The 23,854-nt window shown below is 40.0% G+C and overlaps 1 protein-coding gene across 5 annotated transcripts in view; it reads left to right on the top strand.

Moving 5' to 3' along the window:
• Positions 1-23,854, top strand: part of LOC130204886 (transcription factor 4-like) — a 216,077-nt gene that overhangs the window by 71,387 nt on the left and 120,836 nt on the right. For all 5 annotated transcript variants that reach the window (XM_056431859.1, XM_056431860.1, XM_056431862.1 and 2 more), the window contains one exon: positions 19,764-19,822. In XM_056431859.1, coding sequence (XP_056287834.1) covers positions 19,764-19,822 — 59 coding nt within the window. The remainder of the gene's footprint in view (positions 1-19,763; positions 19,823-23,854) is intronic.

Genomic DNA, 23,854 nt, shown 5'->3' with positions numbered 1-23,854 from the left:
CATCCTTTCAGCTCTCCCTCGTTCTCTCAGCTTCTCCCTCCGGTTTACTTTAGTCTCTCTCTCCCTCTCTCTCCATACCATATGGTGTACCATGGTACATTTAGCTTGTCAGTGATAATGGATGGCCATGGAAGCCCAGTTTTGCTTTAAGCGTTAGCTTGCTGCTCGCTGTCTCAGTGTGTGTGAGTGTGTGTGCGTGTGTGCGTGTGTGTCTGTGTGTCTGTGTGTGTGTGTGCGTTGGGTGATGGCTGCTGAAGCTTTCGGCTGTTGGATGAGGGATCATGAAGCAAAATCACCCCTAACAAGCACCCAGCATACACACACACACACACACACACACACACACACACACACACACTAAGCCTCTTCGTGCTCAGCGCTTCGGTCACTTCGAGGCAGCTTCATTTGTGCGATTTGATTGGTTGATCAAGGGAACCTAATATTACTTTTCACGCGAAAATCCTTTTTAATCTGACCGACTTCTACTTCAGCTAATGTTTCTCCATTTGTCATAAAGTACATGACTGTAAAAATACATATTTAGGAAGAGGACACACCCTGAGGGTCGGACGAGTTACGTCTCTCGACGAAACGATGACGTCCGCGGGTTTTGTTGTAAACAGGGAAGAGGCCCCCCACCATCCAAAGAATGCTCCTTATTGGTCATCAATTTATTACTCAAAGTCTGATGATCAGATCACGATGCTCATCAGAGCTCTAAGCCTCCTCAGCCAATCAGTGATGAGTCTCTTCCTCCTTTTCTTTTCTTTCCCCTCGGTACAAATCCCTCAGTTATCCCTGGCGTCTTCTCCGTCATTACCAGAAACAAAACGATGAGCCGAACCAAGCTCAGAAGAAGAAAAGAAGCATGATGCAGGAACAAGATGCCTCCTCTTCCTGTTCCTGTTCCCTTTTTCCCCTTGTCCTCCTCCTTCCTGAGAAGTGGGAGAAAGTGAAAGGCGGAGGCGTGACAAGACAAGAGGCGGGGATTGTGTGTCAATACGAGAAGGTGCTTCGATTCCCCGTCGACGTGCTGCTGTTTCTTCTGTTTTGTGTGTCATGGTTCCAGCGCGGCATCTAAGACTCACACGAGTGGCGTGCGATACAGATGATGACGACGACGGGAGTCTAAGATGTAGTGACACACATTTGATCCAAATTCGGCAAAGGAAAATGTCAAAAATCGATTGTTTTTGGCTTTTCGCTCATATTTTCACTCTCATTTCTCTTGCTCCTCCTCCCCATAACTAAGTAGTTCACGGCCTTTTATAACCTTAACCAAGCAACTGTGTTACCGAAACCTAAGTTGTTTCCGGAGAAAGACTGAAGTTTATTTTGAAAAGGCTGTCTGAAAATATATATATCAAATCCTATACGTTCAATTCTAATTCAGTTTATTTTGTATAGCCCAATATCACAAACTACAAATTTGCCTCAGAGGGCTTTACAATCTGTACACATACGTTACACTGTTCAGCAGCGCCTTATTTTGTAACTGTATATTATTTAGAATATTTGTATTTTGCTTTCTGTGTGTAATGTCTTAATTTCACTTGAAAAATAACAGATTGGGACCAAAGCACTTTTTGTTTTGGCAAAAATTGTCACGTGTTGTTGGACAATTTAGTAGGAAAGCGCAGAGGAGAAAAAGAGCAACTTCGCGTTAAATCTTGCCTTACCACTGTGCTATGCAACGAGTTCTCATTGTTATCTCGTGCAGTGTGTCAAAGTGGATCAACAGCAAACGAAACCCGGCGAGCTCTGATCGGGTCGGGGGTCCAACATGTCGATTCATCCTGTCTTTTGGCCAAGTCACGACACGGTGATCATCTGGAATGCAACAATATAAAATGATCTGACCCTGTGCAGAATCTGTGTAAAAGAGATGGTGGCAACTTTGAGTAGCGTGAAGAAATATGGACATTTCTTTCCTGATTTGGTCAATCCAAAACCGATGCACAATACACAGGACAGGCGGAAGTATCCCATTGAATCTGAAGCTGAATCCATAATGAATTGCAGCTGGATTGAATTGGATCGACTCAGCTTTGACGGCTAGTGGTGCCTCTTCACTCCTCTCCTCTCCTCTCCTGTTCACTCCTCTCCTCTCCTTTCCCTCTCCTCTCCTCTCCTCTCCTCTTTCCCTGCAGCTGTGTTCTCCTTTCTCTCTCCAGCTGTTGCCAACCAATCACCTGCTCCCTCTGCCACGCACACTCACACACAGACACACTCACACACAGACACACTCACACGTAGAGTATAATTATAGGAGAGGGGTGCTGGCTGGGGGTCCATTTGCACGCACATATTTAAACAAAAAAGGAACGATTTGCATCCAGAACCCCAAGGGAGGAGATCGATCAGGAACGGTTGATTGCGAGATTGATTGATTAATTTTTATATTTTCTGTGGTCTATGAGTTCAGATTGATAAGGAATCTAAATAGTATAGAATAAAAAGTTCCTCGAGAAAACTAAAAACAATTTCGATAATATAGATTTAAAAAATGTATACATTTTTTTAAAAAGACAAAAAGCCACACATTCTCACAGTCTGTGTCATCTCAAATGGGAAGATGGATTCTGGGAAACTGTGATGCAAATTTAAATTTTGTGTTTTGTTTTATAGGAAATAATTAGCCTTAAATTAGTCTAAAAATATATATTTTTTGTTTCACCACTACATGAATAAAAAATGCAAAAGAAACGGAAAAAAAGAATAACGATAGATAAATAAACAAATACAACCATAAAAACATCAGTATGAAAAGAGTATTTGCACAGTGTTACTCATCAGTCGTTACACACGGAGCACACACTGACCTCCATTATGGAGGGGCACCAGTGTGAGGAGCAAAAGACAAAAAAAAATAATGACACCGCTGAAGAAGGAATGGGAGAACCTGAGAGAGAGCGAGAGAGAGAGAGAGAGAGAGAGAGAGAGAGAAAGAACTAAAGCAGAGCACCCAGGCTGCCAGCATGGCCCACAAACTTTCCCCGTGTATCACCACCTTAATGTCCCGACCGTTGGTTGGTTTCCATGGCAGCAGACGAGGGTACAGTGGTAGCCCCCCCCACCACACACACACACACACACACACACACACACTTCCAGGGCAGTGCCATGTGAATGCAGCGGGCAGAGTCGGTGCTGGCACACGCTGAATGGGAACAGACCTGACAAAGACCTTTAAAAAAACCATGCTGTTGGTGTTAAACCGTCCCAAATCTGCCAGAGTGACCAGTTCCCGCTCAACCTCGCTGCATGGAGCAAAGGAGGTGGCACTGCCCCGGCGTGGAGGCTACCATTTAGGAAATTATGCCAACAAGTTTGAAGAATGTGTTCTGGTTTGGGTCAAATGATTTAGCACGGTTAGCTTGCAGTCACAGGTAGTTCAGGTCAAAAGTGACTGAGAGTAAACAGCACAATATATTTATTAGGACTGAATACTGTAAGTTGAAAGTTGGTTTATTTGAAGTACAGCTCATTTATTCCAAGATAATGGTTTTGTCCACCCATCTGTAGTTCTTGTGGGGGATATATTCTAGGATTTCACGGTCGAGATTTCTATTCATATATCTTTTTTTTATTTGCCCTTAATTTTCTGACTTGTGGTTCGTGAATTCTGATTGAGACTAATGGAGCCTCCAGTGTACATTCTCTCGTTGTTATCACTTATATGGGCATGGACTTTATTCATTCCCAATTAGTCGAGGCACACAGGTGACCGCCATCTCCAAGTTTCCACGGAGCTCAGCTCTCTCTCCGCCCCCGTCCTTTCTCCGTCCGTCTATTTCCGCCCTCCTCCTCGCTTCTCCCTCACCGCGCGATATCAGGTGGGGATCTGCCCTGCTGTGATGAAGCCGGTCTGATCACCGGCTCCCGAACAGTGTGTGGGAGCAGATATGTCATTATTCTTCAGCCAGGTGGTCGCAGCTCAAATCACACAGAGCAGACATCAGCTCCCTGATCCACAGCTACACCCCTCATATTACAGACAGTCCAGGTGTTCAAACGCTGCCACATTTGTCTAAATACAAGTATTACGTTGGGAGTCAGGGTCGAGGAGGGGGGGGGGGGGATAGCGTTGTCATTGATGGCAGGAGAGAGAAAAATGAGGACAATGTGGAGAAAAGTGAGACGTAGGAGATCAATTCAAACTAGAGGTCTTTCAGGCGTACGGAATTTTGAAAAGCAGCCAAGTTGGCATTGTACATTCCTTAAAACCACAAATAATGTGAATGTCTAAGTATTTACATTTAATAAAAATAATAATGTATAATGTATTGATCCCACAGTGGGGACAATTTTCTCTGCATTTGACCCTTCCTTAGTTGTTAAGGAGCAGTGGGCTTGGTCATAGAAAGGGGCGTGCACAAAAAATAAATAAACATATGTTCTTTAAAAAAAAAAAAAAAATTCAAGGCTATTTTTTCTTAAGAAAAGTCAACAAATAACTACTAAACAAGTGAAAATTCACTTTGTAAGTTTTCTTGAAATAAGATGTAATATGTAGGCCTTTCAAGATAACCAACCCGACCAATCCAACTAGACAAACTCGGATCCAGGGTCAGTTCTCGTATATGAGGGTACAAATGAGGGTCTTCATTTCCTACTCCGGAGGTCAATTCAAACCTATATGGTGTCAAATTGTCATCGCATTATAATTTGGTGTTTTTTAATTACCATATATAGGTAGAAAAAGCCAAGGTCCACGATTTTCTTTTCTGTGTCATAAAAAAGGAGAAAAAGTACAGAGGGAAAAGAAGAGGAGGAGAAATGATCAGAGATAGACAGCCATGACAGTGACAGGAGGACATCTGAGTGTGATTCTGAACCACAGGATCCTTTTACCTTTGACCCCTCCAGTCTGACAACACCTGACCCATCATCCATCTCTCCGGGGTCGCCCCACCTCCTCCTCCTCCTCTCCTCTCACCGAGAGAGAGAAGGATACACAGAGTTGGAACGAGGCACAGTCTCAGTTTCTCCTGCCAAAATCATTGAACAAAAACTAGACTTGTAGATTTTGTTGTTGTTTTTTATCACGTCATCTTGTACATGTAAAGCCGCTCTACTGTTTACCTCAAAACCATCAAGTAAAATTGTGACAATTTGCTGCTGAGCCTTTGATATTTGACAGCTCTGTTGGCTCAAATTAACGGAATTACACAATTTGTGTAAAAAGAATGGCCTTCCTTCTTCTCCAGTCATGACTCAAAGAAATACTCTGAAATTCAGCGCAACTGACACTTTCCAAGTGTGCCAATTTTTCCGATGAACCGTCCAACAAAAGCTTCCATAAATCCACTCTGAAATCCTGCTGCAAGTCGCTCCTCATACCTCCAGAACCTGCCACAGAATCATCCTGTGAAGTAGATTTCTTCAGGATGAAGAGTGACAGGTGTACTATGCAGGAAAAGAAATGTATCCAAAACTAGTCCCACTCAATCATCACTTATGACCCATTAGGTGTGGTATCTGTATCTGGGCTTTTTTCTGATTATATACCTCATTATATTTTTAATCTAGCACACAATTGTTTAAGATTACCGACTCAATAGCTTTAAAACGGTCCTAGATTACGTAAAGTACAACTCCCATGCTAATGATTGTCCTTTCTGGGTAGCCAAAGTCATCCTGGAAATAACACTTAGGCCTGACATGTAGTAAAAGCCGACACAAAAAACAGGATTAACAGGGTTAAAACAAACGAGGCATATATTTTTTCTTAATATGAGATTGAGAGTTTTTTTAAGAGTGTGCCATGTTCAAAGATTCAGTCTCCCGGCCTGCGTCACATCAAGCGCCGCGTCTTTATTCAGTGAGAGTGTCAGTGAACAACACTCTCCGCTCATTGTGCTGCACTTTAATACTTCCACATTGTGCTACTAATTCAGAATTTCACACCTTTTCTTCTCGTCGCTACCTCTCTCTTTGTCTTCCCTCTCCATCCCAACCCCGAAAGACAAGAGGAAACGTGTCAAATCAACCTCTAAGAACCTCTTTAATTCGACATTAGCAGTCGTCATCTGGGTGCCGAACAATGCCCAAAACACAATTTACGGCTACGACTGGAGCGTCCCGCCTTTGTTTGCTCCGCAGCTAAATATTATTCCATCAATAATGGCATCCAAATACGGAATCAGGCTTTTCGTTTCGGGTAATCCTGAACGTTTAACATCACATTTTTTTTCCCTTTCTTTTTGCTGTATTTTATTGTCTCTGGAGTATAATTGGAGTAGGCCATTTTCTACATTGGTTTTAAGGTTTTAGGGAGGAACATGGGCTCCGTGCCTCGTGGATGTAACTCCAGATGCTATTGTGTCCCTGGAATGAATCAAATCCACTAAAATTCGGATTCGGCAACCCTTGAAGAAGGACCGGATAGGGTGGGTGGATGGGGAGGGTAGGTGGAGGAGGGTTCAACTGGAGCACAGGACAAGGTGATGTCCAGAAAAGAAAAAAACAAAACATCTAGCTAAAACCTGCATTGTTTCAGGTGCCATGTTTCTCCCCGCCATCTCCATCAGATCATAGCGAAATAAAGACATTGATAAATTCACGGACGGGTACGAATGTTGCCAAATCGAGTCAGACCCCGAGCAAAGCAGACACCGTGCCACGGAACGGGGGGGCGAAGAGAAGGAGAAAAGAGAAAAGAGAAGGAGGGGATTGAAGGGGGGGGGGGGGGGAGAGAAGATTTGGGGGGGCTCTAATGCCAGCCTTATGCGTCTTTTAGTCGTTTTCCGCCATCGGGGCTTGGCACCGGCACGCCGCTGTCAGCCAGCCAACAAAAAAATCTGCAGTGGCTGCTGCATTTCAGCAGCCCTGTTTTGTCTGAGACCAACACACACACAGAAAAACACACGGCGACTCACTCGCGTAACGTTTTTCTCTTTGCGAAAGTGATGCTTCGCAAAGGACATTTTTTAGAAACTGACGTTTGAAGAGAAATTCCTCGAATCAAAGGAATTTCCTTCTTTGTAAACCATAGACACCCTGAGTAAAAATGTTGGCAGTGCCGTTGAACACACCACGCTGCTTTGGAATATTAATTTGAAACATCGTTTTTCCTGTGGAAGTCCTGCTGTTTGGAAGGTTGGCCCCCCGTTTGTCGCCTCGCTTGTTGTTTGTGTTGTTTATCTATTGATTCCAGGTTGGAGGAGGGGTGAACCAGTGTGAGGGGGGTGGGGGTGTTGGATAATGAAGGCTGGTAACGAGGAACAGGGGTGGGAGGTAGGGGGGTTCTTTGGGTCTCACTCGCATGAACAGGAGTGGGGGAACAAGTGTCATGGCTGCTGCAGAGTTGTCATCCATCTGCTTCACAGCCGCGACGGAAAACAAACCAACGCAAATGTACTGTCTTCTAGAAGAATATATTTCTTATTTCTATAAATCTGTATCCTTGAACTCTCTTGAATTATAATAGTACACATTGTGAACTATATAATTGTGTCATCTTTGTAGTTAGTCTTGAAGAAATCAATGGCCGCAGGTCCACAGGTGTGGAGAGCACTGATTATAAATCCTTTTGAGGGAGATTTGTGATATGTGACCACATGGATGACGTTGCCTTTCCTGTAGGTCACTGTTCTAAGAGGAAACGATGTACACATCTTTTTTTATAGACCTTTATTTTGAATAATATCAATAATAATCATATAGAATACAATCAAATATTCAGTTTGTACATGTTTTAACAGTGTCACAGCTGTTGGGGTGTTTATTAAACGGTATACACTGTAGCTCTCTGATAGCCTCAGTAGACCAGGATGCACTGCGGTAGCCTCAATAGCAGCCTCAATAGACCAGGATGCACTGCGGCAGCCTCAATAGACCAGGATGCACTGCGGTAGCCTCAGTAGACCAAGATGCACTGCGGCAGCCTCAATAGACCAGGATGCACTGCGGTAGCCTCAATAGACCAAGATGCACTGCGGTAGCCTCAATAGACCAGGATGCACTGCGGAAGCCTCAATAGACCAGGATGCACTGCAGCAGCCTCCGGATGCACTGTCGTGACAGGATTGGCAAAACAGACATTGACTAAAACATAATTTAACAAAACAAAATGTAACAAAACCCATCATTTCACAAAATGACATATCACAAAACACATCATTTCACAGAAATTAATCTGAAAATTAAGATTTTACAAAACTAGAAATTTCACAAAACACAATAGTTCATAAAAAGACACATCACAAAACACATCTTTTCACAAAACGTTATAATACATAACACTTTACATTTCATAAAAAACAACTTTCAGTGCTCTGCTGTCCCGCAGTGCATTATGTTGCATCTGTGCATCAGTGGTGTCACCTCACTGCTTTTCACTGACGTCCTAGTGGGCTGAAAGATGAACAGCAGGCAACACCATTCTGGATTATTGAACCGTATATAAACTTGTATTGCTAGAAATATGAAAGAACGTTCTCTCTGATATTTTGGAGGAGCCAATCCCAAACACTGTTTCTGTTAGATTCAATAACCAGATGTCATTTGCCCATTTCACAATTAGTTCAAATACTTTTTCTTATTATAAATATATATATATATATATATTTTATTTAAAAAATATATGTATAAATTGTCTTATTTTATACATTAATATAGTTATATGTGTATATGTATTCGAAGAAATTTATAACAAATTAAAAAGTTTATTTTGACATCGTAAAATAAATCAATAGCAGGGTCCAAGATAAATAAGTCAAACTTTTCTAAAAATTCTAATAAATAATCAGAAAAAGGGTCCATATAGCTGAAGATAGAAGCCGACAGATGTGCGCTGGATGCTGCGTCTCTCGAGTCGATCTCGTCGCTCGTATACGTTCATCTGTTGTTTGATGTATTCACTCGGTCTGGTGCCAGGAAATCAATGCCTGCTGGGAGTGAAGGACGGGGGTGAGGAGAGTGTGTGTGTGTGTGGCGGTGACGACGGGAGGAAGGGGGGGGGGATTGTCTGTTAGACGACGGTTACTCATCGACCATCGTCTGTTAAATTAATGTTGATCCCCCCCCCCCCAAAAAAAATTATGTTACGCTTTACACAGGAAGACAACGCCATGAATAAATATACAGATTATTTCAAATTCAGCGCTAGCGGGATCGTTTTTGTCTCTGTTCAAGTGTGTGTGTGTGTGTGTGTGTGTGTCGGTACCTCTCAGACTTTGTCGAAACTTCTGGACCGGTGCCCAGCGGTGTCATGGAAACGCTTGAATCGCTCAGAATGATTCATGTCTGCACAGTGCAACCCTCCCCCAATCGCACACACACTCGTGCACACACACACACACACACACCCTCACCCGCACACACAAAATCACACACACACACACAGAGCATGCAGGAAGAGGGAGATTAACCCTTCTTCTCTCCACCCCCCACCACTACCCCGACCCCCCCCATCACCCTCTCTCCTCTCTTTCTCTCCCCCCCCCCCCCCCTCGTCATCTCGCCATCCTCGTCAAATCGCACTATTAGTCACATAGTTTATTAAAATGGACTCATTATATGGATGTCAGAGGGGATCACGTCTTCTGAGCTTTTCCATTCACGACTCCCTGAAAAGAGTCTAGACGTCGACATTGACTCCTCCATCCGGTCGCTGAGTGAGAACCGACCACGGAAAAGGTGTCAAACATGATGGATGAAATCCATCAAGAGGTGGGAGACTATGAACATTCTAATAAAATGTAAAAAATATTCATAACACAAAAAAGATTTTTTTTAAATAAGAAAAGAAGTAGATTTGAAATGTACTCAAAATCAAAACACGGCCTGGATGTTGCACAAGCACCATCTCTTCCCTTCTCCCTTGTTCCCTCCTCTTCTCTCCTTTTGTTCGAGGAGGTAACCTCTTGAAATGTGCATGTGGCACCCATTCACCTCAATGATGCATTGTTTCTGAATCAAATTAAGTCTGTTATAATTACCCATAAACCACTGGACTTTGACTCATGTAACAACATGTTGTGCACATTCAAAACTGTTCCCCCCCCCCCGCATACTTGTGTTGTCTGAGAAGTTACACAAAAAGTATAACTTATTTGAAGATAAGCCTGCTGTGCGTGACGACACTGCTCTGGCCGTCTGTCAGACACAGATCCTGTTCGGGACTCTCTCTCCCCGGAGGAGACAGAGTTTCACCAAAACCCTCCTGAATCCACACGTTTGATCCTTTAGCGAAATGCAATGAAATGAAATTCTTCGGTCACTTCGGTTGTCGTTGGACACTGGTCGGGACACGCCCCCACCAAATTATACACCCTTGTTTTTATCCTCCTCTTCTCGTATCTCTTTTTCTCTCCTTACTTGTTTCCTCCTCTCCACCTCGCTATTCTCCTCTTGTTTTCTCCTCTTCTCTCCTCTCCTCTAGTTGGGTCCTCTCCCCTCCAATATTGTTCTCTCACCTCTCCGTCACCTACTCCCTTCTCTTCCCTTCTCCCCTCTTCTCCTCTCCTGTTTCCTCCTCTCCCCCCCCCCCCTCCTGATTGTTCCTCTCTTCTCATTTCCCCCTCTCCTCTTTTCTCATCTCTTCTTATTTTCTCTCTCCGTTTCTCTCTTGTTTCATCTTCTCTCCTGTTCTCTCCTGTTCTCGCTCCTCTCTCTTTCCCCCGTTTTTTCATCTGCTCTTTTCTCCTAATTCTCTCTCCTCTCCTCTCTTGTTTCCTACCCTGTTCCCTCTGCTCTCCTCTCCTCTCTTGTTTCCTCCTCTTCCATGTTCCGTGTTTACTGCTGTTGATGTAATTGCTGTGCTGCAGTTAATGAAACTGCATTAAAGTAATTAAGATGAGCATTTACATGGAAGAAGTAATTAATAAGAAGAAAGTACAGAGCTCTCGCCTGGTATTGATCACTTTGTTCTGTCACTGTAGTGAGGAAGTGTGCGTTGTTATTTCACTCAGCATCTCAGCTCAACCACGGAGACTCTGCTGCGCTGACGGGGTGCAGGGCTTTCACCACGCACCCCCTCGCTGCTCGGTGACATCCATTAACCCTGTCCTGACTCATGCTGCTCCTCACTGGGGGGGCTGTGTCACAGCTGCAGGAGGGAAATATCAACACCGCTGATTTGTCTGTATCAGTCGGTTTATATCCACTCCTTAAATCAATCATAATTTCCTGCAGACAACAATGAACTTAAAAGTGACTCGTTGCACTGCTTTAGGTCCCAGACTTTAACACCGGCACTATAGTGCAGGTTCAGTCAGGAGACGTTTACTTGTTACGTAACTTCCGTACTAAAATAAGTTTGTGTTTTCCCGTGAGGACGAAAGTGTAATAAAGAAAAGACTGTTTGCATGAAACAAGCAACAATTGGCACGTGTTGCTGGAAAACACACACAAAATGAAGCGCAACTTTTTGTTACTATCATATGATACGTTGCGTCCGTTAAAAAAGGGGATTTTGTGACATAATTCCAAATCCTTATTTTTTGTTTAACAGTTGTGTGTTGGTCCTGACTTGTCGACCAATCAGAGGCTGTGATTCTGACATTTTCACCAATCAGAGGCCGTGGTTCTGACTTATCGACCAATCGGAGGCTGTGTTTCGATTGGCATTGCAGCTCTGATCTCAACTTCATTTCACAATTTAAAATGAGCTAAAAAAATGACCATATATAATAATAAGAATGTATAAGATGGTAACTGCAGGCTATATGACCGTGGTGGCGGTCAGAATACAGACATATTTGCATTATAAAAACCCAAACGCTCTGTCAGGCCATCTTGGTGTTCTTCGTATTGAGGCAGTTAGCCTTGTTCAGTCACTTTGTGTGCCACCAGTGTTTTCCTCTTTGCAGATGCCTGGAGTATCAGGACGAAGTGAAACAGATGAAGTGAGATTGTGAATGAAAGACGTGAATGAAAGACGTGACTGGTCGGCCGCGAAGCTCCGGGTGATTTCCTAACTACCATCTCTCGAATAAACCCGACCCATATCATGGCAGAGAAAAATTTATTAAGAACAAAAGTCAGCGATTGGAAAGGAGAAAAAAATTAATAAAATGCTTACGTAGCCAAAAGTGTGATGACAAAAAACAAACAACACAAGTACAATACTAACACCACAGGTCTGAGAGTCGTTCTGGGCTTCGAGGAGACAGACATGACCAGAATACAAATTGGTGTTGCATTGTGGGCTTCTGCTGTGGAGGCGAGACCAACAAAATACACTATTTATACACTCGCCGAGGAAGCGTGCCTCTGGTTTTGGATCGCGCTGTGTGAGTGTTAGCTCTCCCCGGGTTTCGTATGCTGGCCTCGTCCTGTGAAACAATTTTTCAAGAAGGTGCTGGTTAAAAACACGCGATGAAGAAGGTAAAATAATAGCTACATTTAAAAAATCGGACGGTGTGACATCATGTGAAGCGAGGAGATTGAGAACCGGATCCTTTTGTGGAGGCAGACTTTCAGTTTCTGAGGATGACCGTGGTCCAGACACAGAGAGGTTTACGCTGCTTGTTAATCGGCCACTCTGAAAGCGGTTTCTTGTTTGTTCGGTGTGTGTTCTCTTTTATTTCGGATAAATTTAGGGTCGAGAGCAGGAGACAGAGGCAGACGGAAAGAAAAGATGTAGTGTTATGCCCTGATGAGACGGAGCGTGTTTTGTAGGTCAAGAAGGTGCCTTTTTGTTGTCCAATCAGTTTTTTGGGAATCTTAAAAAAAACAAATCAAACCATGCTTCACACAAACCATGAACTGTACCCTACCTGTTAGTAAACAGCACAGTTTAAATTGGTAAAAACAACTTAGCCGACATCTCAAGTATCGCACTTATTTTGTGTGCTTTATCTGATCTGAAGGCCTTAATTGAGTGAGTTAAAGTCTTGAGATTGGATTTAGCTTCAGGTTGAATGTTTTGCATTCAGTGGTCATTGTTTTGCATGCTTTTGTTAAAAACCATGGATCATCTCCAACATGTCAGCGAAGGACACCATTTGCGCCTTTGGATAAAGCATAATTCAGTTACTCCCATGGGTTTACAATGTTTATCTTGTTGTTCAGTTGATCTGAGAAATACCAAATCACCAAATTTTGAGATACATGTACTGGGTAGGCTATTATTCACATGAAGTAGTTTCAGGACTGGGTTAATAAGAGTAAGTTTGGTTATGAGCCAGTTAAAAAGTAGCCTAGCGTGATAATGGCTAATAGTCGGTTCCTATTGGCTCTCAGCTTGTAATGGAGCTCATTTGTGTTTCCTCTCTGTCTCCCGGCGTTGTGGATTAGCAGGGATTTGGTCCTCCTGGCTCACCGACTTCTCTATGGGCTTTATGCAGCAGAGTGGGCTGACCTCCCCTCCTCCACCCCTCCTCCACCCTTTGTACCCCTGCAGCCAGCACACTCTAATGAATGGCGGTTTGTCTGGGGGTCCTGTTCATGTCCCGGAGAAAGTGTCACTGCAGGATTTCTCATAGAAATGCAGAGGTTGTCAGGAGTGGAGTTGAGGTTCGAAAACTTCCCATTCAAGATTTTTTTTTATTTACAATTTTTTTTTAGGTTTGAGGCAGTCTAGACGAGGGTTTGTTTTGGGCTTTGCTGCATTCATTTGACAGCCCATGTTTGAGATAGAATACAATATTTAGAAACAGACAGGGATTCTTATGGATACAAGTATGGTGGTATGGTATGATGTGATAGGGCTACTACTTTTTTTGTCTTTTCCTAAGATTTTGTCTCACCAGCATTCATAAATCCTAAAAGACTTGAGCTAATGATGAAATTATATGGATGAAATACTCATGTTTGGCGAGCTGTGATGAGCAACTCTTTGGTATTACGACTTGAAAAATGACTTCAGTTGTGAAATTGCGTCTTCTGATCGTGGATGTTCCTGACGGCACTTTGGCTGTTTGCTTTAGTGAGGACTGTTTCCTGAGAACTCGTCGGAGAGTTGACGGGTTTGTCAAAGAACCGTCTGAGGTTGAAGGACAAGCGTGGTTTGTTTGTCTTTTATGTTGTACAAAAACATAGCCGAACAAACATTTATTGTTAGGGTTTACCAGAGACACATCCGTTCTTAAAATACACTATGTTCGTCAGTCTTTTGAGGAATGCTGGAGGTTCCTCGTAACATTTCCGAAAAGCCATCAACCGATGAAGGACGCCTTTGTTTCCAATGTTTCTTGAAGCATTGTTGTGTTCTGAGAACCTTTCATTAAGGTAGTTTATACGATCTCTGAAATTCCAATGAGTCCTGTAATCACTGTCTTGGTCATTCTTTGGACCGATGTCAGAGGTTTTATAGTCCCAGTCCCTGCTGTCATTATATTACATTACATAACAAAGCCTGCTGAGTGAAATTCGTAATGTGTGATATTGGCCTGTATAAAATAAACTGAATTGAATTATATTTAATTTAGCTGACACTTTTATCCAAAGCGACGTACAATCATACACCGTAGACACGGGGAGCAATTCAGGGTTACGTTTTTTTACTCAAGGACACATCGACTCGGGCTGATCGATCAGCCGATCATTTGACTTTAGACGGACCTACACTGACCCACAGTTTAAGAGCGAGGTTCTTCAAGGTACCCTCTAGGATGCTGTAAAACCTTGACATAAGTTCTGAGAAGTACTGCAACATCATCTACCAAGAGGCTTTTTTTCAAAGAGCTTCCTAATGTTGATAGGGTCCTTGAACCACTTTCACATGAGTAACCCTTTTTGCAATTAAGGAACCAAAAAGATCCAAGGTTTGTTCAATTCCCTTTATGTGGATTTGTCCTTTAAGTGGGTTTGTGTTACTACAAATATCATGATCTTAATTAAAGCTAGACTGCTGAAAAAAGAAAACTCTTGATTATAAGAGAAGAGAGGATGCATTTAATACCAATTAAATGTCAAAGCCCAAAGACATAATCCACACAAAAAATGTTTTTTATTAAAATGATGGAAAAAATTATAAATATTATGAAAACATTGTGTACATTCACGGTGTACTGGGACAAGGTGTGGCTGACCCTTCCCATCCTGCTTTGCCTCGTCCCTGCCGGGCTTCTTCTTCTTCTTTAATGTTGCTCTCTCTTTAACAGCCAAATTAAAATGTTGTTTGTGTGCGTAATACATGAAATGGCCGGCAGAGATGGCGGAGGTGAAAAGGTCGCCGCGTTTGGACAAAATTAAAGGACTGGGCTTACACAACTGTTAGATCTTCAATCCAGAATATATGTATTTTGGGACCTTCTCTATTTACATCATTGTTAACTTAACTGATACGTAAAATGGTATACAAAGCAATCAAAAACAGCATTCAGTCACATTGTTCATTTTTCACCTTCTTTTTATTCATTCATTCTGAAGCATTATGTCGGCCAGCAATATGTAATCAAATACAAATGTTGGAAAAATAATACACAATATGTGCAGGTGTTGATTAAAAATCATCTGCACAAAAAAACAAATTCGAGAATAATACCTGAAACAATACGCTCTGCATTCATCCCAATGTGTTGTTTTGTTCCAGAGACACAGGACAATAATGCAACGACTAATGATGGTCTTTCGTGGGCATGAGTCACGGTGTGAGCGCACATTATCTGGTAATACGTTATAAATGTGTGGACTGTAGGCACAAATATTCCCTTCGAAAATAAAACAGTTAAAAATAGGCAAAACACCAATATTGGGGTATATATATTATATATTCACAGTATATATAGCATATATGTATATCTAGATTTATATAAATATGTATATCTATAGATATAGAGATATACATATATCTATATAAATATAAATAGATCTGTATATCTATATAAATATATGTGTATGTATATATATATATCTATACCTAAGTATATGTATACCTATATATATATATGTAGATATGCATACATATATAGAGATATGTATATCTATATAAATAAATATATAAATATAAATATAGATATATAAATAAATATATAAATAAATATATAAATAAATATATATATATAGTGCTCAACGGGTTATTTTATAAAGCGCTGCCGTGGCAAGAGACAAAACTCCTGCCAGTGTCGGCCCTCCTCTCCCCTGAGGTCTGTGACGAGACGCCGCGGTGATTAGTGCCATAAACGTTGTTTTTGCCAGTGCTGACGTGGAGAGGCCTCTTACAGATCCAAATGTCTCATCCTTCAGGACATAGGCCTCTGTTATTTTATTATTGTGTTACATATTATAGGTTTTCTTTTATTCCTTTCGGTCTGCTCAGGCCGCTGGATTTATTTGACTTTTTATTTTGGAAATAATTAAGTCAGCATTTTAAGACATAATTAGGTAAATTATTGAATTAATAGATAAATGAAAGGAAGAAAGAAGGACTCAAGTTCAAAGTTGCTAATGCTGATTTGATGTAGCTCTGTTGTCCAATAACAGTAAAAGTTACAATGTGTTTGGGAACAATCAGTGACCGTATATTTTTGTGTAGTTAATTCTTACAAAATTTAAGAAAATTCTATATTTAATAATTATTTAAAGATAATGAAGTAATTGAAAAGTAAATTAATGATACAGCCGGCCGATCAAATAAATAACTAAAATAAACAGATACACTAAATGTGTTTTATTATATTAATTTCATTGAAAATCCAATAAAAACTCTGCAGCTTTAATTACATATAAAACGCTGCTTTATTTTTCCTCACATCATAACCTTAAAACCTCAAATTACAATTTAAGATTTCTGAAATATCTCCAATTCATTCATTAATTATTTTAAATATAGTTGTCCTGTTAAAGGCATTGATAATTGTAGAATCTTTTTTATTAAATATGTTACATATTATAATTTTTTTATTTATTCCACATGATGTGTATGTGTATATATTTCGGTACCATTCAAAAGTGCATTTGCATGTGTGTGTGTTCTGTATATACATATATATACAGTATATTGTGCACATTTACGTTTGTTTTTTAGTGTGTGTGTGTGTGTGTGTGCGCATCTGTGCCAGTGATTTCCAGTACTTTTGTGTGTGTGTGTGTGTGTGCGTGTGTGCGCGTGTGTGTGGTTGGGGGAGTCTTTGTATGAGTGCCAAATCTGTCCAGCTGGCATCAGTCTTAGCTGAAGCCGAGGCCGCTGTATCGGTCGCACACAAAAACACACACACACACACACATAGTCGACCACATTCCCATTCTGTACGTCTGTAATTATCAACCTCTTCTGCATCGACTACCATGTTGGCGTGCATTCAGCGCTGGTCTATACATGCCTGATTCAAACCCTTCACCGCGTACACGCTCCATTCTCCGGCACACACGCTCGCCATCAAACCTCTCCATCTCATGCACCGACCCGCAGAATGTAATTACACACTAACTGTGGTTTGATATTTAGACTGGCTGAAGATTTAAGGTTTTATCCAAGAAGAAGGTCCGCGTGGTTAAAAATAGTCTCGAAGTGGTCCTCGCTAGCTCGGAGGAGAGGGAGATCTGTTCAGGAACTGGAGGGGGAATTAGCGATGTTGTGTACGCGCCGCGCCAGTCGCTGCCTTTTTTACATCAAAATTAATCAGACATATTTTTCCAGAGCCAGACACGCTTTGCTTTATGTATTAGAATGATCGGTCGGTTACCTGCCAAAGAGACTTCACCTCCCTGTCATGTACTGATCAATCCTTGGACTCCATTTTTCTGAAACTTTGATGTCAATCAAACATTTGTTTAAACATGTTGGATGAATGATGTTCTATACGAACAAGTAGGTGTTCTTAAAATGTGCATCAGATGTAGGGTTAAAGCTTAAAGAGACAGTTCACCCCAAAATTTAAAAAAATACATCGATGTCTCTTAAACTAGGCAACTCACACTAAAACAGATAGATTGATAAATAGCACTACATTTAAAAGAATAAATATGTATTATTCAGTTCAGGCTTAACTGTCACTTTAAGACACTTAGACTGTACATAAGAAGAAGACGTAGTCATGATGACATCACCCATTTTGAAGCCTTGAGTTTGGCAATTTTGCCGTCGACATCTTGGATTTTTTTCGGCAAGCAATGAACAAAAGTTATCATATTTCTAATGCGGAGAAGTGACATAGAGACGCCATATATGGCTCTGGTAGTATCAGCGACCTGTCAATCACAGTCAGCACTATTTTCTAAATGGACCATAATTTACTAAATGACCATCATGCTGAAATGAAGAAAACTTGAAACTAGAGATTGATACCTTAAACTCATGTTTACAATGTTTACCGAGGGAATGAATCATGAGAGAGGTAGAGTCATTTTATCATAGACTTCAATACAATTTGACTTATTTTTGCAACTGGAGGAGTCGCCCCCTGCTGGTCAGTAGAGAGAATGCCGATACAACATACTTCCGCATTGGCTACACAACTGGAGGTTGTTGCCTGCCTAAATAACAAAATGCTCTGAAGAAAATGATGTGCCCTTTGGAAATGGAATGGAATGGTTTAGTTAGTAAAACTGTGGCTCGTGCTTATTTTTTTGCTCATAAAAGTATCCGTGGTATTCACTATTTGGAGAGTCTAAGCACAGAATTTGACTGTCTATGCAACCAGCTCAAAGTCACATGATTAAACATTGGACACTCTCTTAATGGGGACTCTGGAAATAATGTGAAACTGAATGGAAAATCGCACACAAATTCCGCAGTATACGTAGCAAAACTACCTGTGAAACACCATTAATACTCATTATATTTGCATGGCTCAATGGTTATTATGTGGCCTCAAGGCTTCTTTGTCAAGCAAGTAGGTTGCTAAGGTTGAGTCATGCGACAATACGGCAATACGTCTATGTCAACCATCATACATTTTCCCATACTGTTTATAATGAGGTTATTATCTCTATAATATGTCAGGGTGTATTCAGGCGGCAACCTCCTGGTCTGACAATTGGAACTTGCATTCTCTCTAGTGACCATCAGGAGGCGAATCCTCCGGTTGTATAAAGAAGTCCGATTGTACAAAAGAAAATTACTTTTCTCTCTCTCTCTCTCTCTATATATATATATATATATATATATATATATATATATATATACACTACCGTTCAAAAGTTTGGGGTCACTTAGAAATGTCTTTATTTTTCAAAGAAAAGCACTGTTTTTTCAATAAAGATAACATTAATCAAAAATACACTCTATACATTGTTAATGTGGTAAATGACTATTCTAGGTGGAAACGTCTGGTTTCTAATGAAATATCTCCATAGGTGTATAGAGGCCCATTTACAGCAACTATCACTCCAGTGTTCTAATGGTACATTGTGTTTGCTAATCGCCTTAGAAGACTAATATCTGATTAGAAAACCCTTGTGCAATTATGTTAGCACAGCTGAAAACAGTTATGCTGGTGATATAAGCTATACTACTGGCCTTCCTTTGAGCTTGAAGTTTGAAGAACAAAATTAATACTTCAAATATTAATCATTATTTCTAACCTTGTCAATGTCTTGACTATATTTTCTATTCAATTTTCAATTCATTTGATAAATAAAAGTGAGTTTTTATGGAAGACACAAAATTGTCTGGATGACCCCAAACTTTTGAACGGTAGTGTATATATATCTATATATATATATATATATATATATATAAATAAATAAATACAAATAAATAAAATAATATATATATACAGTATATATGGTTTTCTTAATAAATGCCTAACCTTTCAGTAGTAAATAAGTGGAATAAATTATTTTTCCACTTCTCCGATGAATGGATTTCCAATGGATGTGACTCCCTCTGCTAACTGCTCCCTCTTTTTGTTCCTGTCATCCTTCTACAGGTAAAACCGAGAGGAGCTCATACTCGTACGGCAGAGAGTCCAACCCGCACTGCCACCAGGTCAGTCCCTCCATCATGTCTTCTCTTATAAAGGGACATTTAACCAGTGGTCTCCTCGTCCCCCGCACTAAACAGCTTTATGTGGTTTGTGTTTAATTTTCTGGTACTGATGTGGAGCATCACGGACACACCCAAGAAGGAATTTAGCAATGTAGCTAATTGGCTATGGAGGACTTAAAATGACTTAAGTATAAATAAATAAATAAATGCATGAATAAATAAATAAATACAGGAATAAATAAATAAATGCTTAAATAAATGTATAAAGAAATAAAGAAATACAAGAATAAATGTATAAATACAGAAATAAATACAGAAATTAATGAATATAAGTTATAACTCAACAGGACATCATTAAATAAATGTATTTCTACATTTCTGTATTTCTTCATTTATTTATATCTCTATTTATGTGTCCACACGTATTTCTTAATTTATTTATGTGTGACATTTATGTGTCCGTATATTCAAATGAGCTGGGGCGGTCCGAACTTCATTGTTAAACAGGATTGCTCAAGTCGGGGAGGAAGACAGAAGCAATCGATCCCTAGCACTTGGCCCTGTAGACGAACAGTGTTTATTATGCATTCTTGTCTGTACATTCTAAATACTACTGTTGTTGAGTCACGGAATGTAATTTAAGGATGTTTTCAGCCGAGAAGTTAGTAGTTTAAGCATCAAATCTGTGGTCGGTTTATCAAGATTCAGCCTAATAAGGATATGCGACGAAGATTTGAGGTCCTGCTCTGTGTGGCCGCCGAGAGCAGCCTGATCTCGGCAGGACTTTTAGAAATGCTCCGTTGCCTCTGACGTCTCCGTAGCGGCTAAACATGAGATATAATTAGGTTTTGGAGGATCTAAAGAGCACAAAGAGTTTATTATTTATTAAAAGATAACGTTACGTCAATTTGACTGAGGGTTAAGATACATAACTTCATATTGTAGCGACCCTGGGTCAGGAAAGCTACGAGACGTTGTATAGTTATTACCGTTTATTCGTAGCCTACGCCAAACAACAGTGAACACCGCAACACATTCTACTCCACTGTAAAGTATTTTACAGTGAATAATTGGAGTAAATTCATGAGCAAGAACAGTTGATGTGGTGACGTCACAAGACCAGAAAGACCGTCCTGCGTCCTCAAGAGTCTGGACTCCCAAGACCAGACTCAAAAAGAACACGAGTCTGTACTCAGTGCACTTGGAATTGATAAACGGCTGAAGTCAAAAAGCTGTCTTGGCTAACTTCTGCTAACGGTTAGCTGAGCGAGCCAACTTCAGCGTCATGTGCCAGGCAGAAGTAGTAGAGCATAACACACCAGGTCCTGTGACCAATCATGCTTTAGACAGAGGTTCGGACCGCCCCATCTCATTTGAATATACAGAAACGTAAATGTCACACATAAATAAATGAAGAAATACGTGTGGACACATAAATAGAGAAATAAATAAATGAAGAAATACAGAAATGTAGAAATATATTTATTTAATGATGTCCTGTTGATTTATAACTTATATTTATTCATTCCTGTATTTATTTATACATTTATTGAAGCATTTATTTATTTATACATTTATTTAAGCATTTATTTATTTATTCCTATATTTATTCATGCATTTATTTATGAATTTATACTTAAGTCATTTTGAGTCCTCCATAATTGGCGACATAAGTATCATTCTTTGCTTGTAGCTTGTTAGCTTAGCCACTTATAGTGTCCTCACTGAAAGCAGAGAATGTCCGGAAGAGCAGAGTGAAGCGTTGCTGTTGAAAGAGAAGCAATGGTTATCATACATTATTTTGGGGAAATGTAAACCCAGTGTTTTGCCAACGTACAAAGAAACATTCAACTCCCACTGCTCTGTTAGCAGCTACAGCCGACCAGCCAGCGTGTGGTTTTATTTGGTTAGATTAGATGTATACACTCAAGCTTCGTCCTTTTTGTTAGATATTCATTTTTTAATTTTTTCATATAACAAGTATGGCACATTAGGGCCATATTAGGGCAACTGTAGGTAAATAATAAAGAAATAAAATTCAAGTCACAAATTTACAATAAATACTTGGAAACCTTTCTTTTTTATGCAGAAGAACAATATCGGATCTCTTTGCAACTTGGATCAACCTTATTCAATTCAGTGTATTTGGTATAGCCCGATATCACAAATGAAAAATTTGCTTCAGAGGGCTTTAGAGCGTAATGAGGATATACACCGTACCATATTAGCATAATCTAGACTTTGAAAAGACATTGCCGTTAAATTGGGCCTTTGCAAAATGAAACAACGTTCGTTGCTGTTTTGCATCTCCTCACCAGTGTGTGGCATTCCCTGTACATCTCTTATGACCTGATGAAGTTGCTCCAAGCTTTTCTCTTGTCTTTTTTATTTTATTTCATAGAATATCAGAGATTTTTCTGTTGTTGTAAATTAACAATTTTAATCTTGGAATCTGAGGTTTATTTTTCTCTGAATATTACCCCCTTCCCCTGGTTAAATCACCTACAATGCCTCATATGCCGTCATAAACAAGAAATACCTGAAAGATTACCATAGGGAGACATATTTGTGTCCACCTTATGAACATAAATTCAATGTTCCAACTCCACCGGCAGAAGATCTTGCTTTTTGCCGTAAGAGTCCAAAAGATGATGCCAATTCATTGAGGGTTTGTCACAACAAAAGTCATAGATTTCATTTTCATATCATGAGAAGTAGTCCTTCACTTGGCTGCAGATATTGTTTTCTTGCATCTTTAAATCACGCAGGTAGCAACAGGTGATTTAGTTATTTCATTATTTTGCTTCGACGACTAAAACAGATGTCACATCTTTCGAATTCAACGTATTTTGATGTTTTCCAGAGAGATCCCTCACCTTACCACATAAACATCATAAGACTAATAATTATTCAAGTCTAATTCCTTTTTAAATGAATGTTAATTGGCGGCCGTGGCGGCAGGTGTTGTGAGGACTTTGGTAATAGCTAGGTTTTTGAATCTGCACTGATCTTCCCGTTCAGTTCTCATGGACCATATGCATCCATGAGAAGATGCACATTGATAATCAAACGAATTTACAGATGTTGGCATTTGATTCTGCCGGTGAAATATAAAACGGAGGGAAGCTTGACGTGCTCGCGGTAATTTAATGACCTCCTTCTGGTTTTTGTAATTTTTAAAATCCCATACGTGTTGGACACGTTGACTGAGTCAGATGTCGTGGATTTATTTTTCTTCTCGTCTTGAACATCTAGTAATTAAAGCTTATCAAAGAAGTGCATTTACGTGTTTATGAAAATCAAAGCTGTTCTAAAAGTTGTTGCTACATTACTTTTTGCAGTGCTAGATGTGTGGGTGTCACGGCAAGGGAATAAGATCATGTTATATAACTGCTCAATAATTCAAAGAGACAGTAGTTTACGCCCAATAGGCCTTTCATAGCTGTAGAACTTTTCAAATCTACTTTTAATGTTACCTGTCTACACTTATACAGGACTGTCTCAGAAAATTAGAATATTGTGATAAAGTTCTTTATTTTCTGTAATGCAATTAAAAAAACAAATATGTCATGCATTCTGGATTCATTACAAATCAACTGAAATATTGCAAGCCTTTTATTCTTTTAATATTGCTGATTATGGCTTACAGCTTAAGAAAACTCAAATATCCTATTTCTAAATATTAGAATATCATGAAAAAGTATACTAGTAGGGTATTAAACAAATCACTTGAATCGCCTAATTAACTCGAAACACCTGGAAACACATTTTCAAATGTTTGATTTTGTTTTGCTGTTATAAATCTTTTTTTTTACTTGGTCTGAGGAAATATTCAAATTTTATGAGATAGGATTTTAGAGTTTTCTTAAGCTGTAAGCCATAATCAGCAATATTAAAAGAATAAAAGGCTTGCAATATTTCAGTTGATTTGTAATGAATCCAGAATGCATGACATTTTTGTTTTTTTAATTGCATTACAGAAAATAAAGAACTTTATCACAATATTCTAATTTTCTGAGACAGTCCTGTATA

Source organism: Pseudoliparis swirei, chromosome 15 (assembly GCF_029220125.1).
Source record: "Pseudoliparis swirei isolate HS2019 ecotype Mariana Trench chromosome 15, NWPU_hadal_v1, whole genome shotgun sequence".
Taxonomy (NCBI): Eukaryota; Metazoa; Chordata; class Actinopteri; order Perciformes; family Liparidae; genus Pseudoliparis; species Pseudoliparis swirei.
The sequence above is the reverse complement of the archived record's forward strand: the minus strand, read 5'-3'. Positions and strand labels throughout refer to the sequence as shown.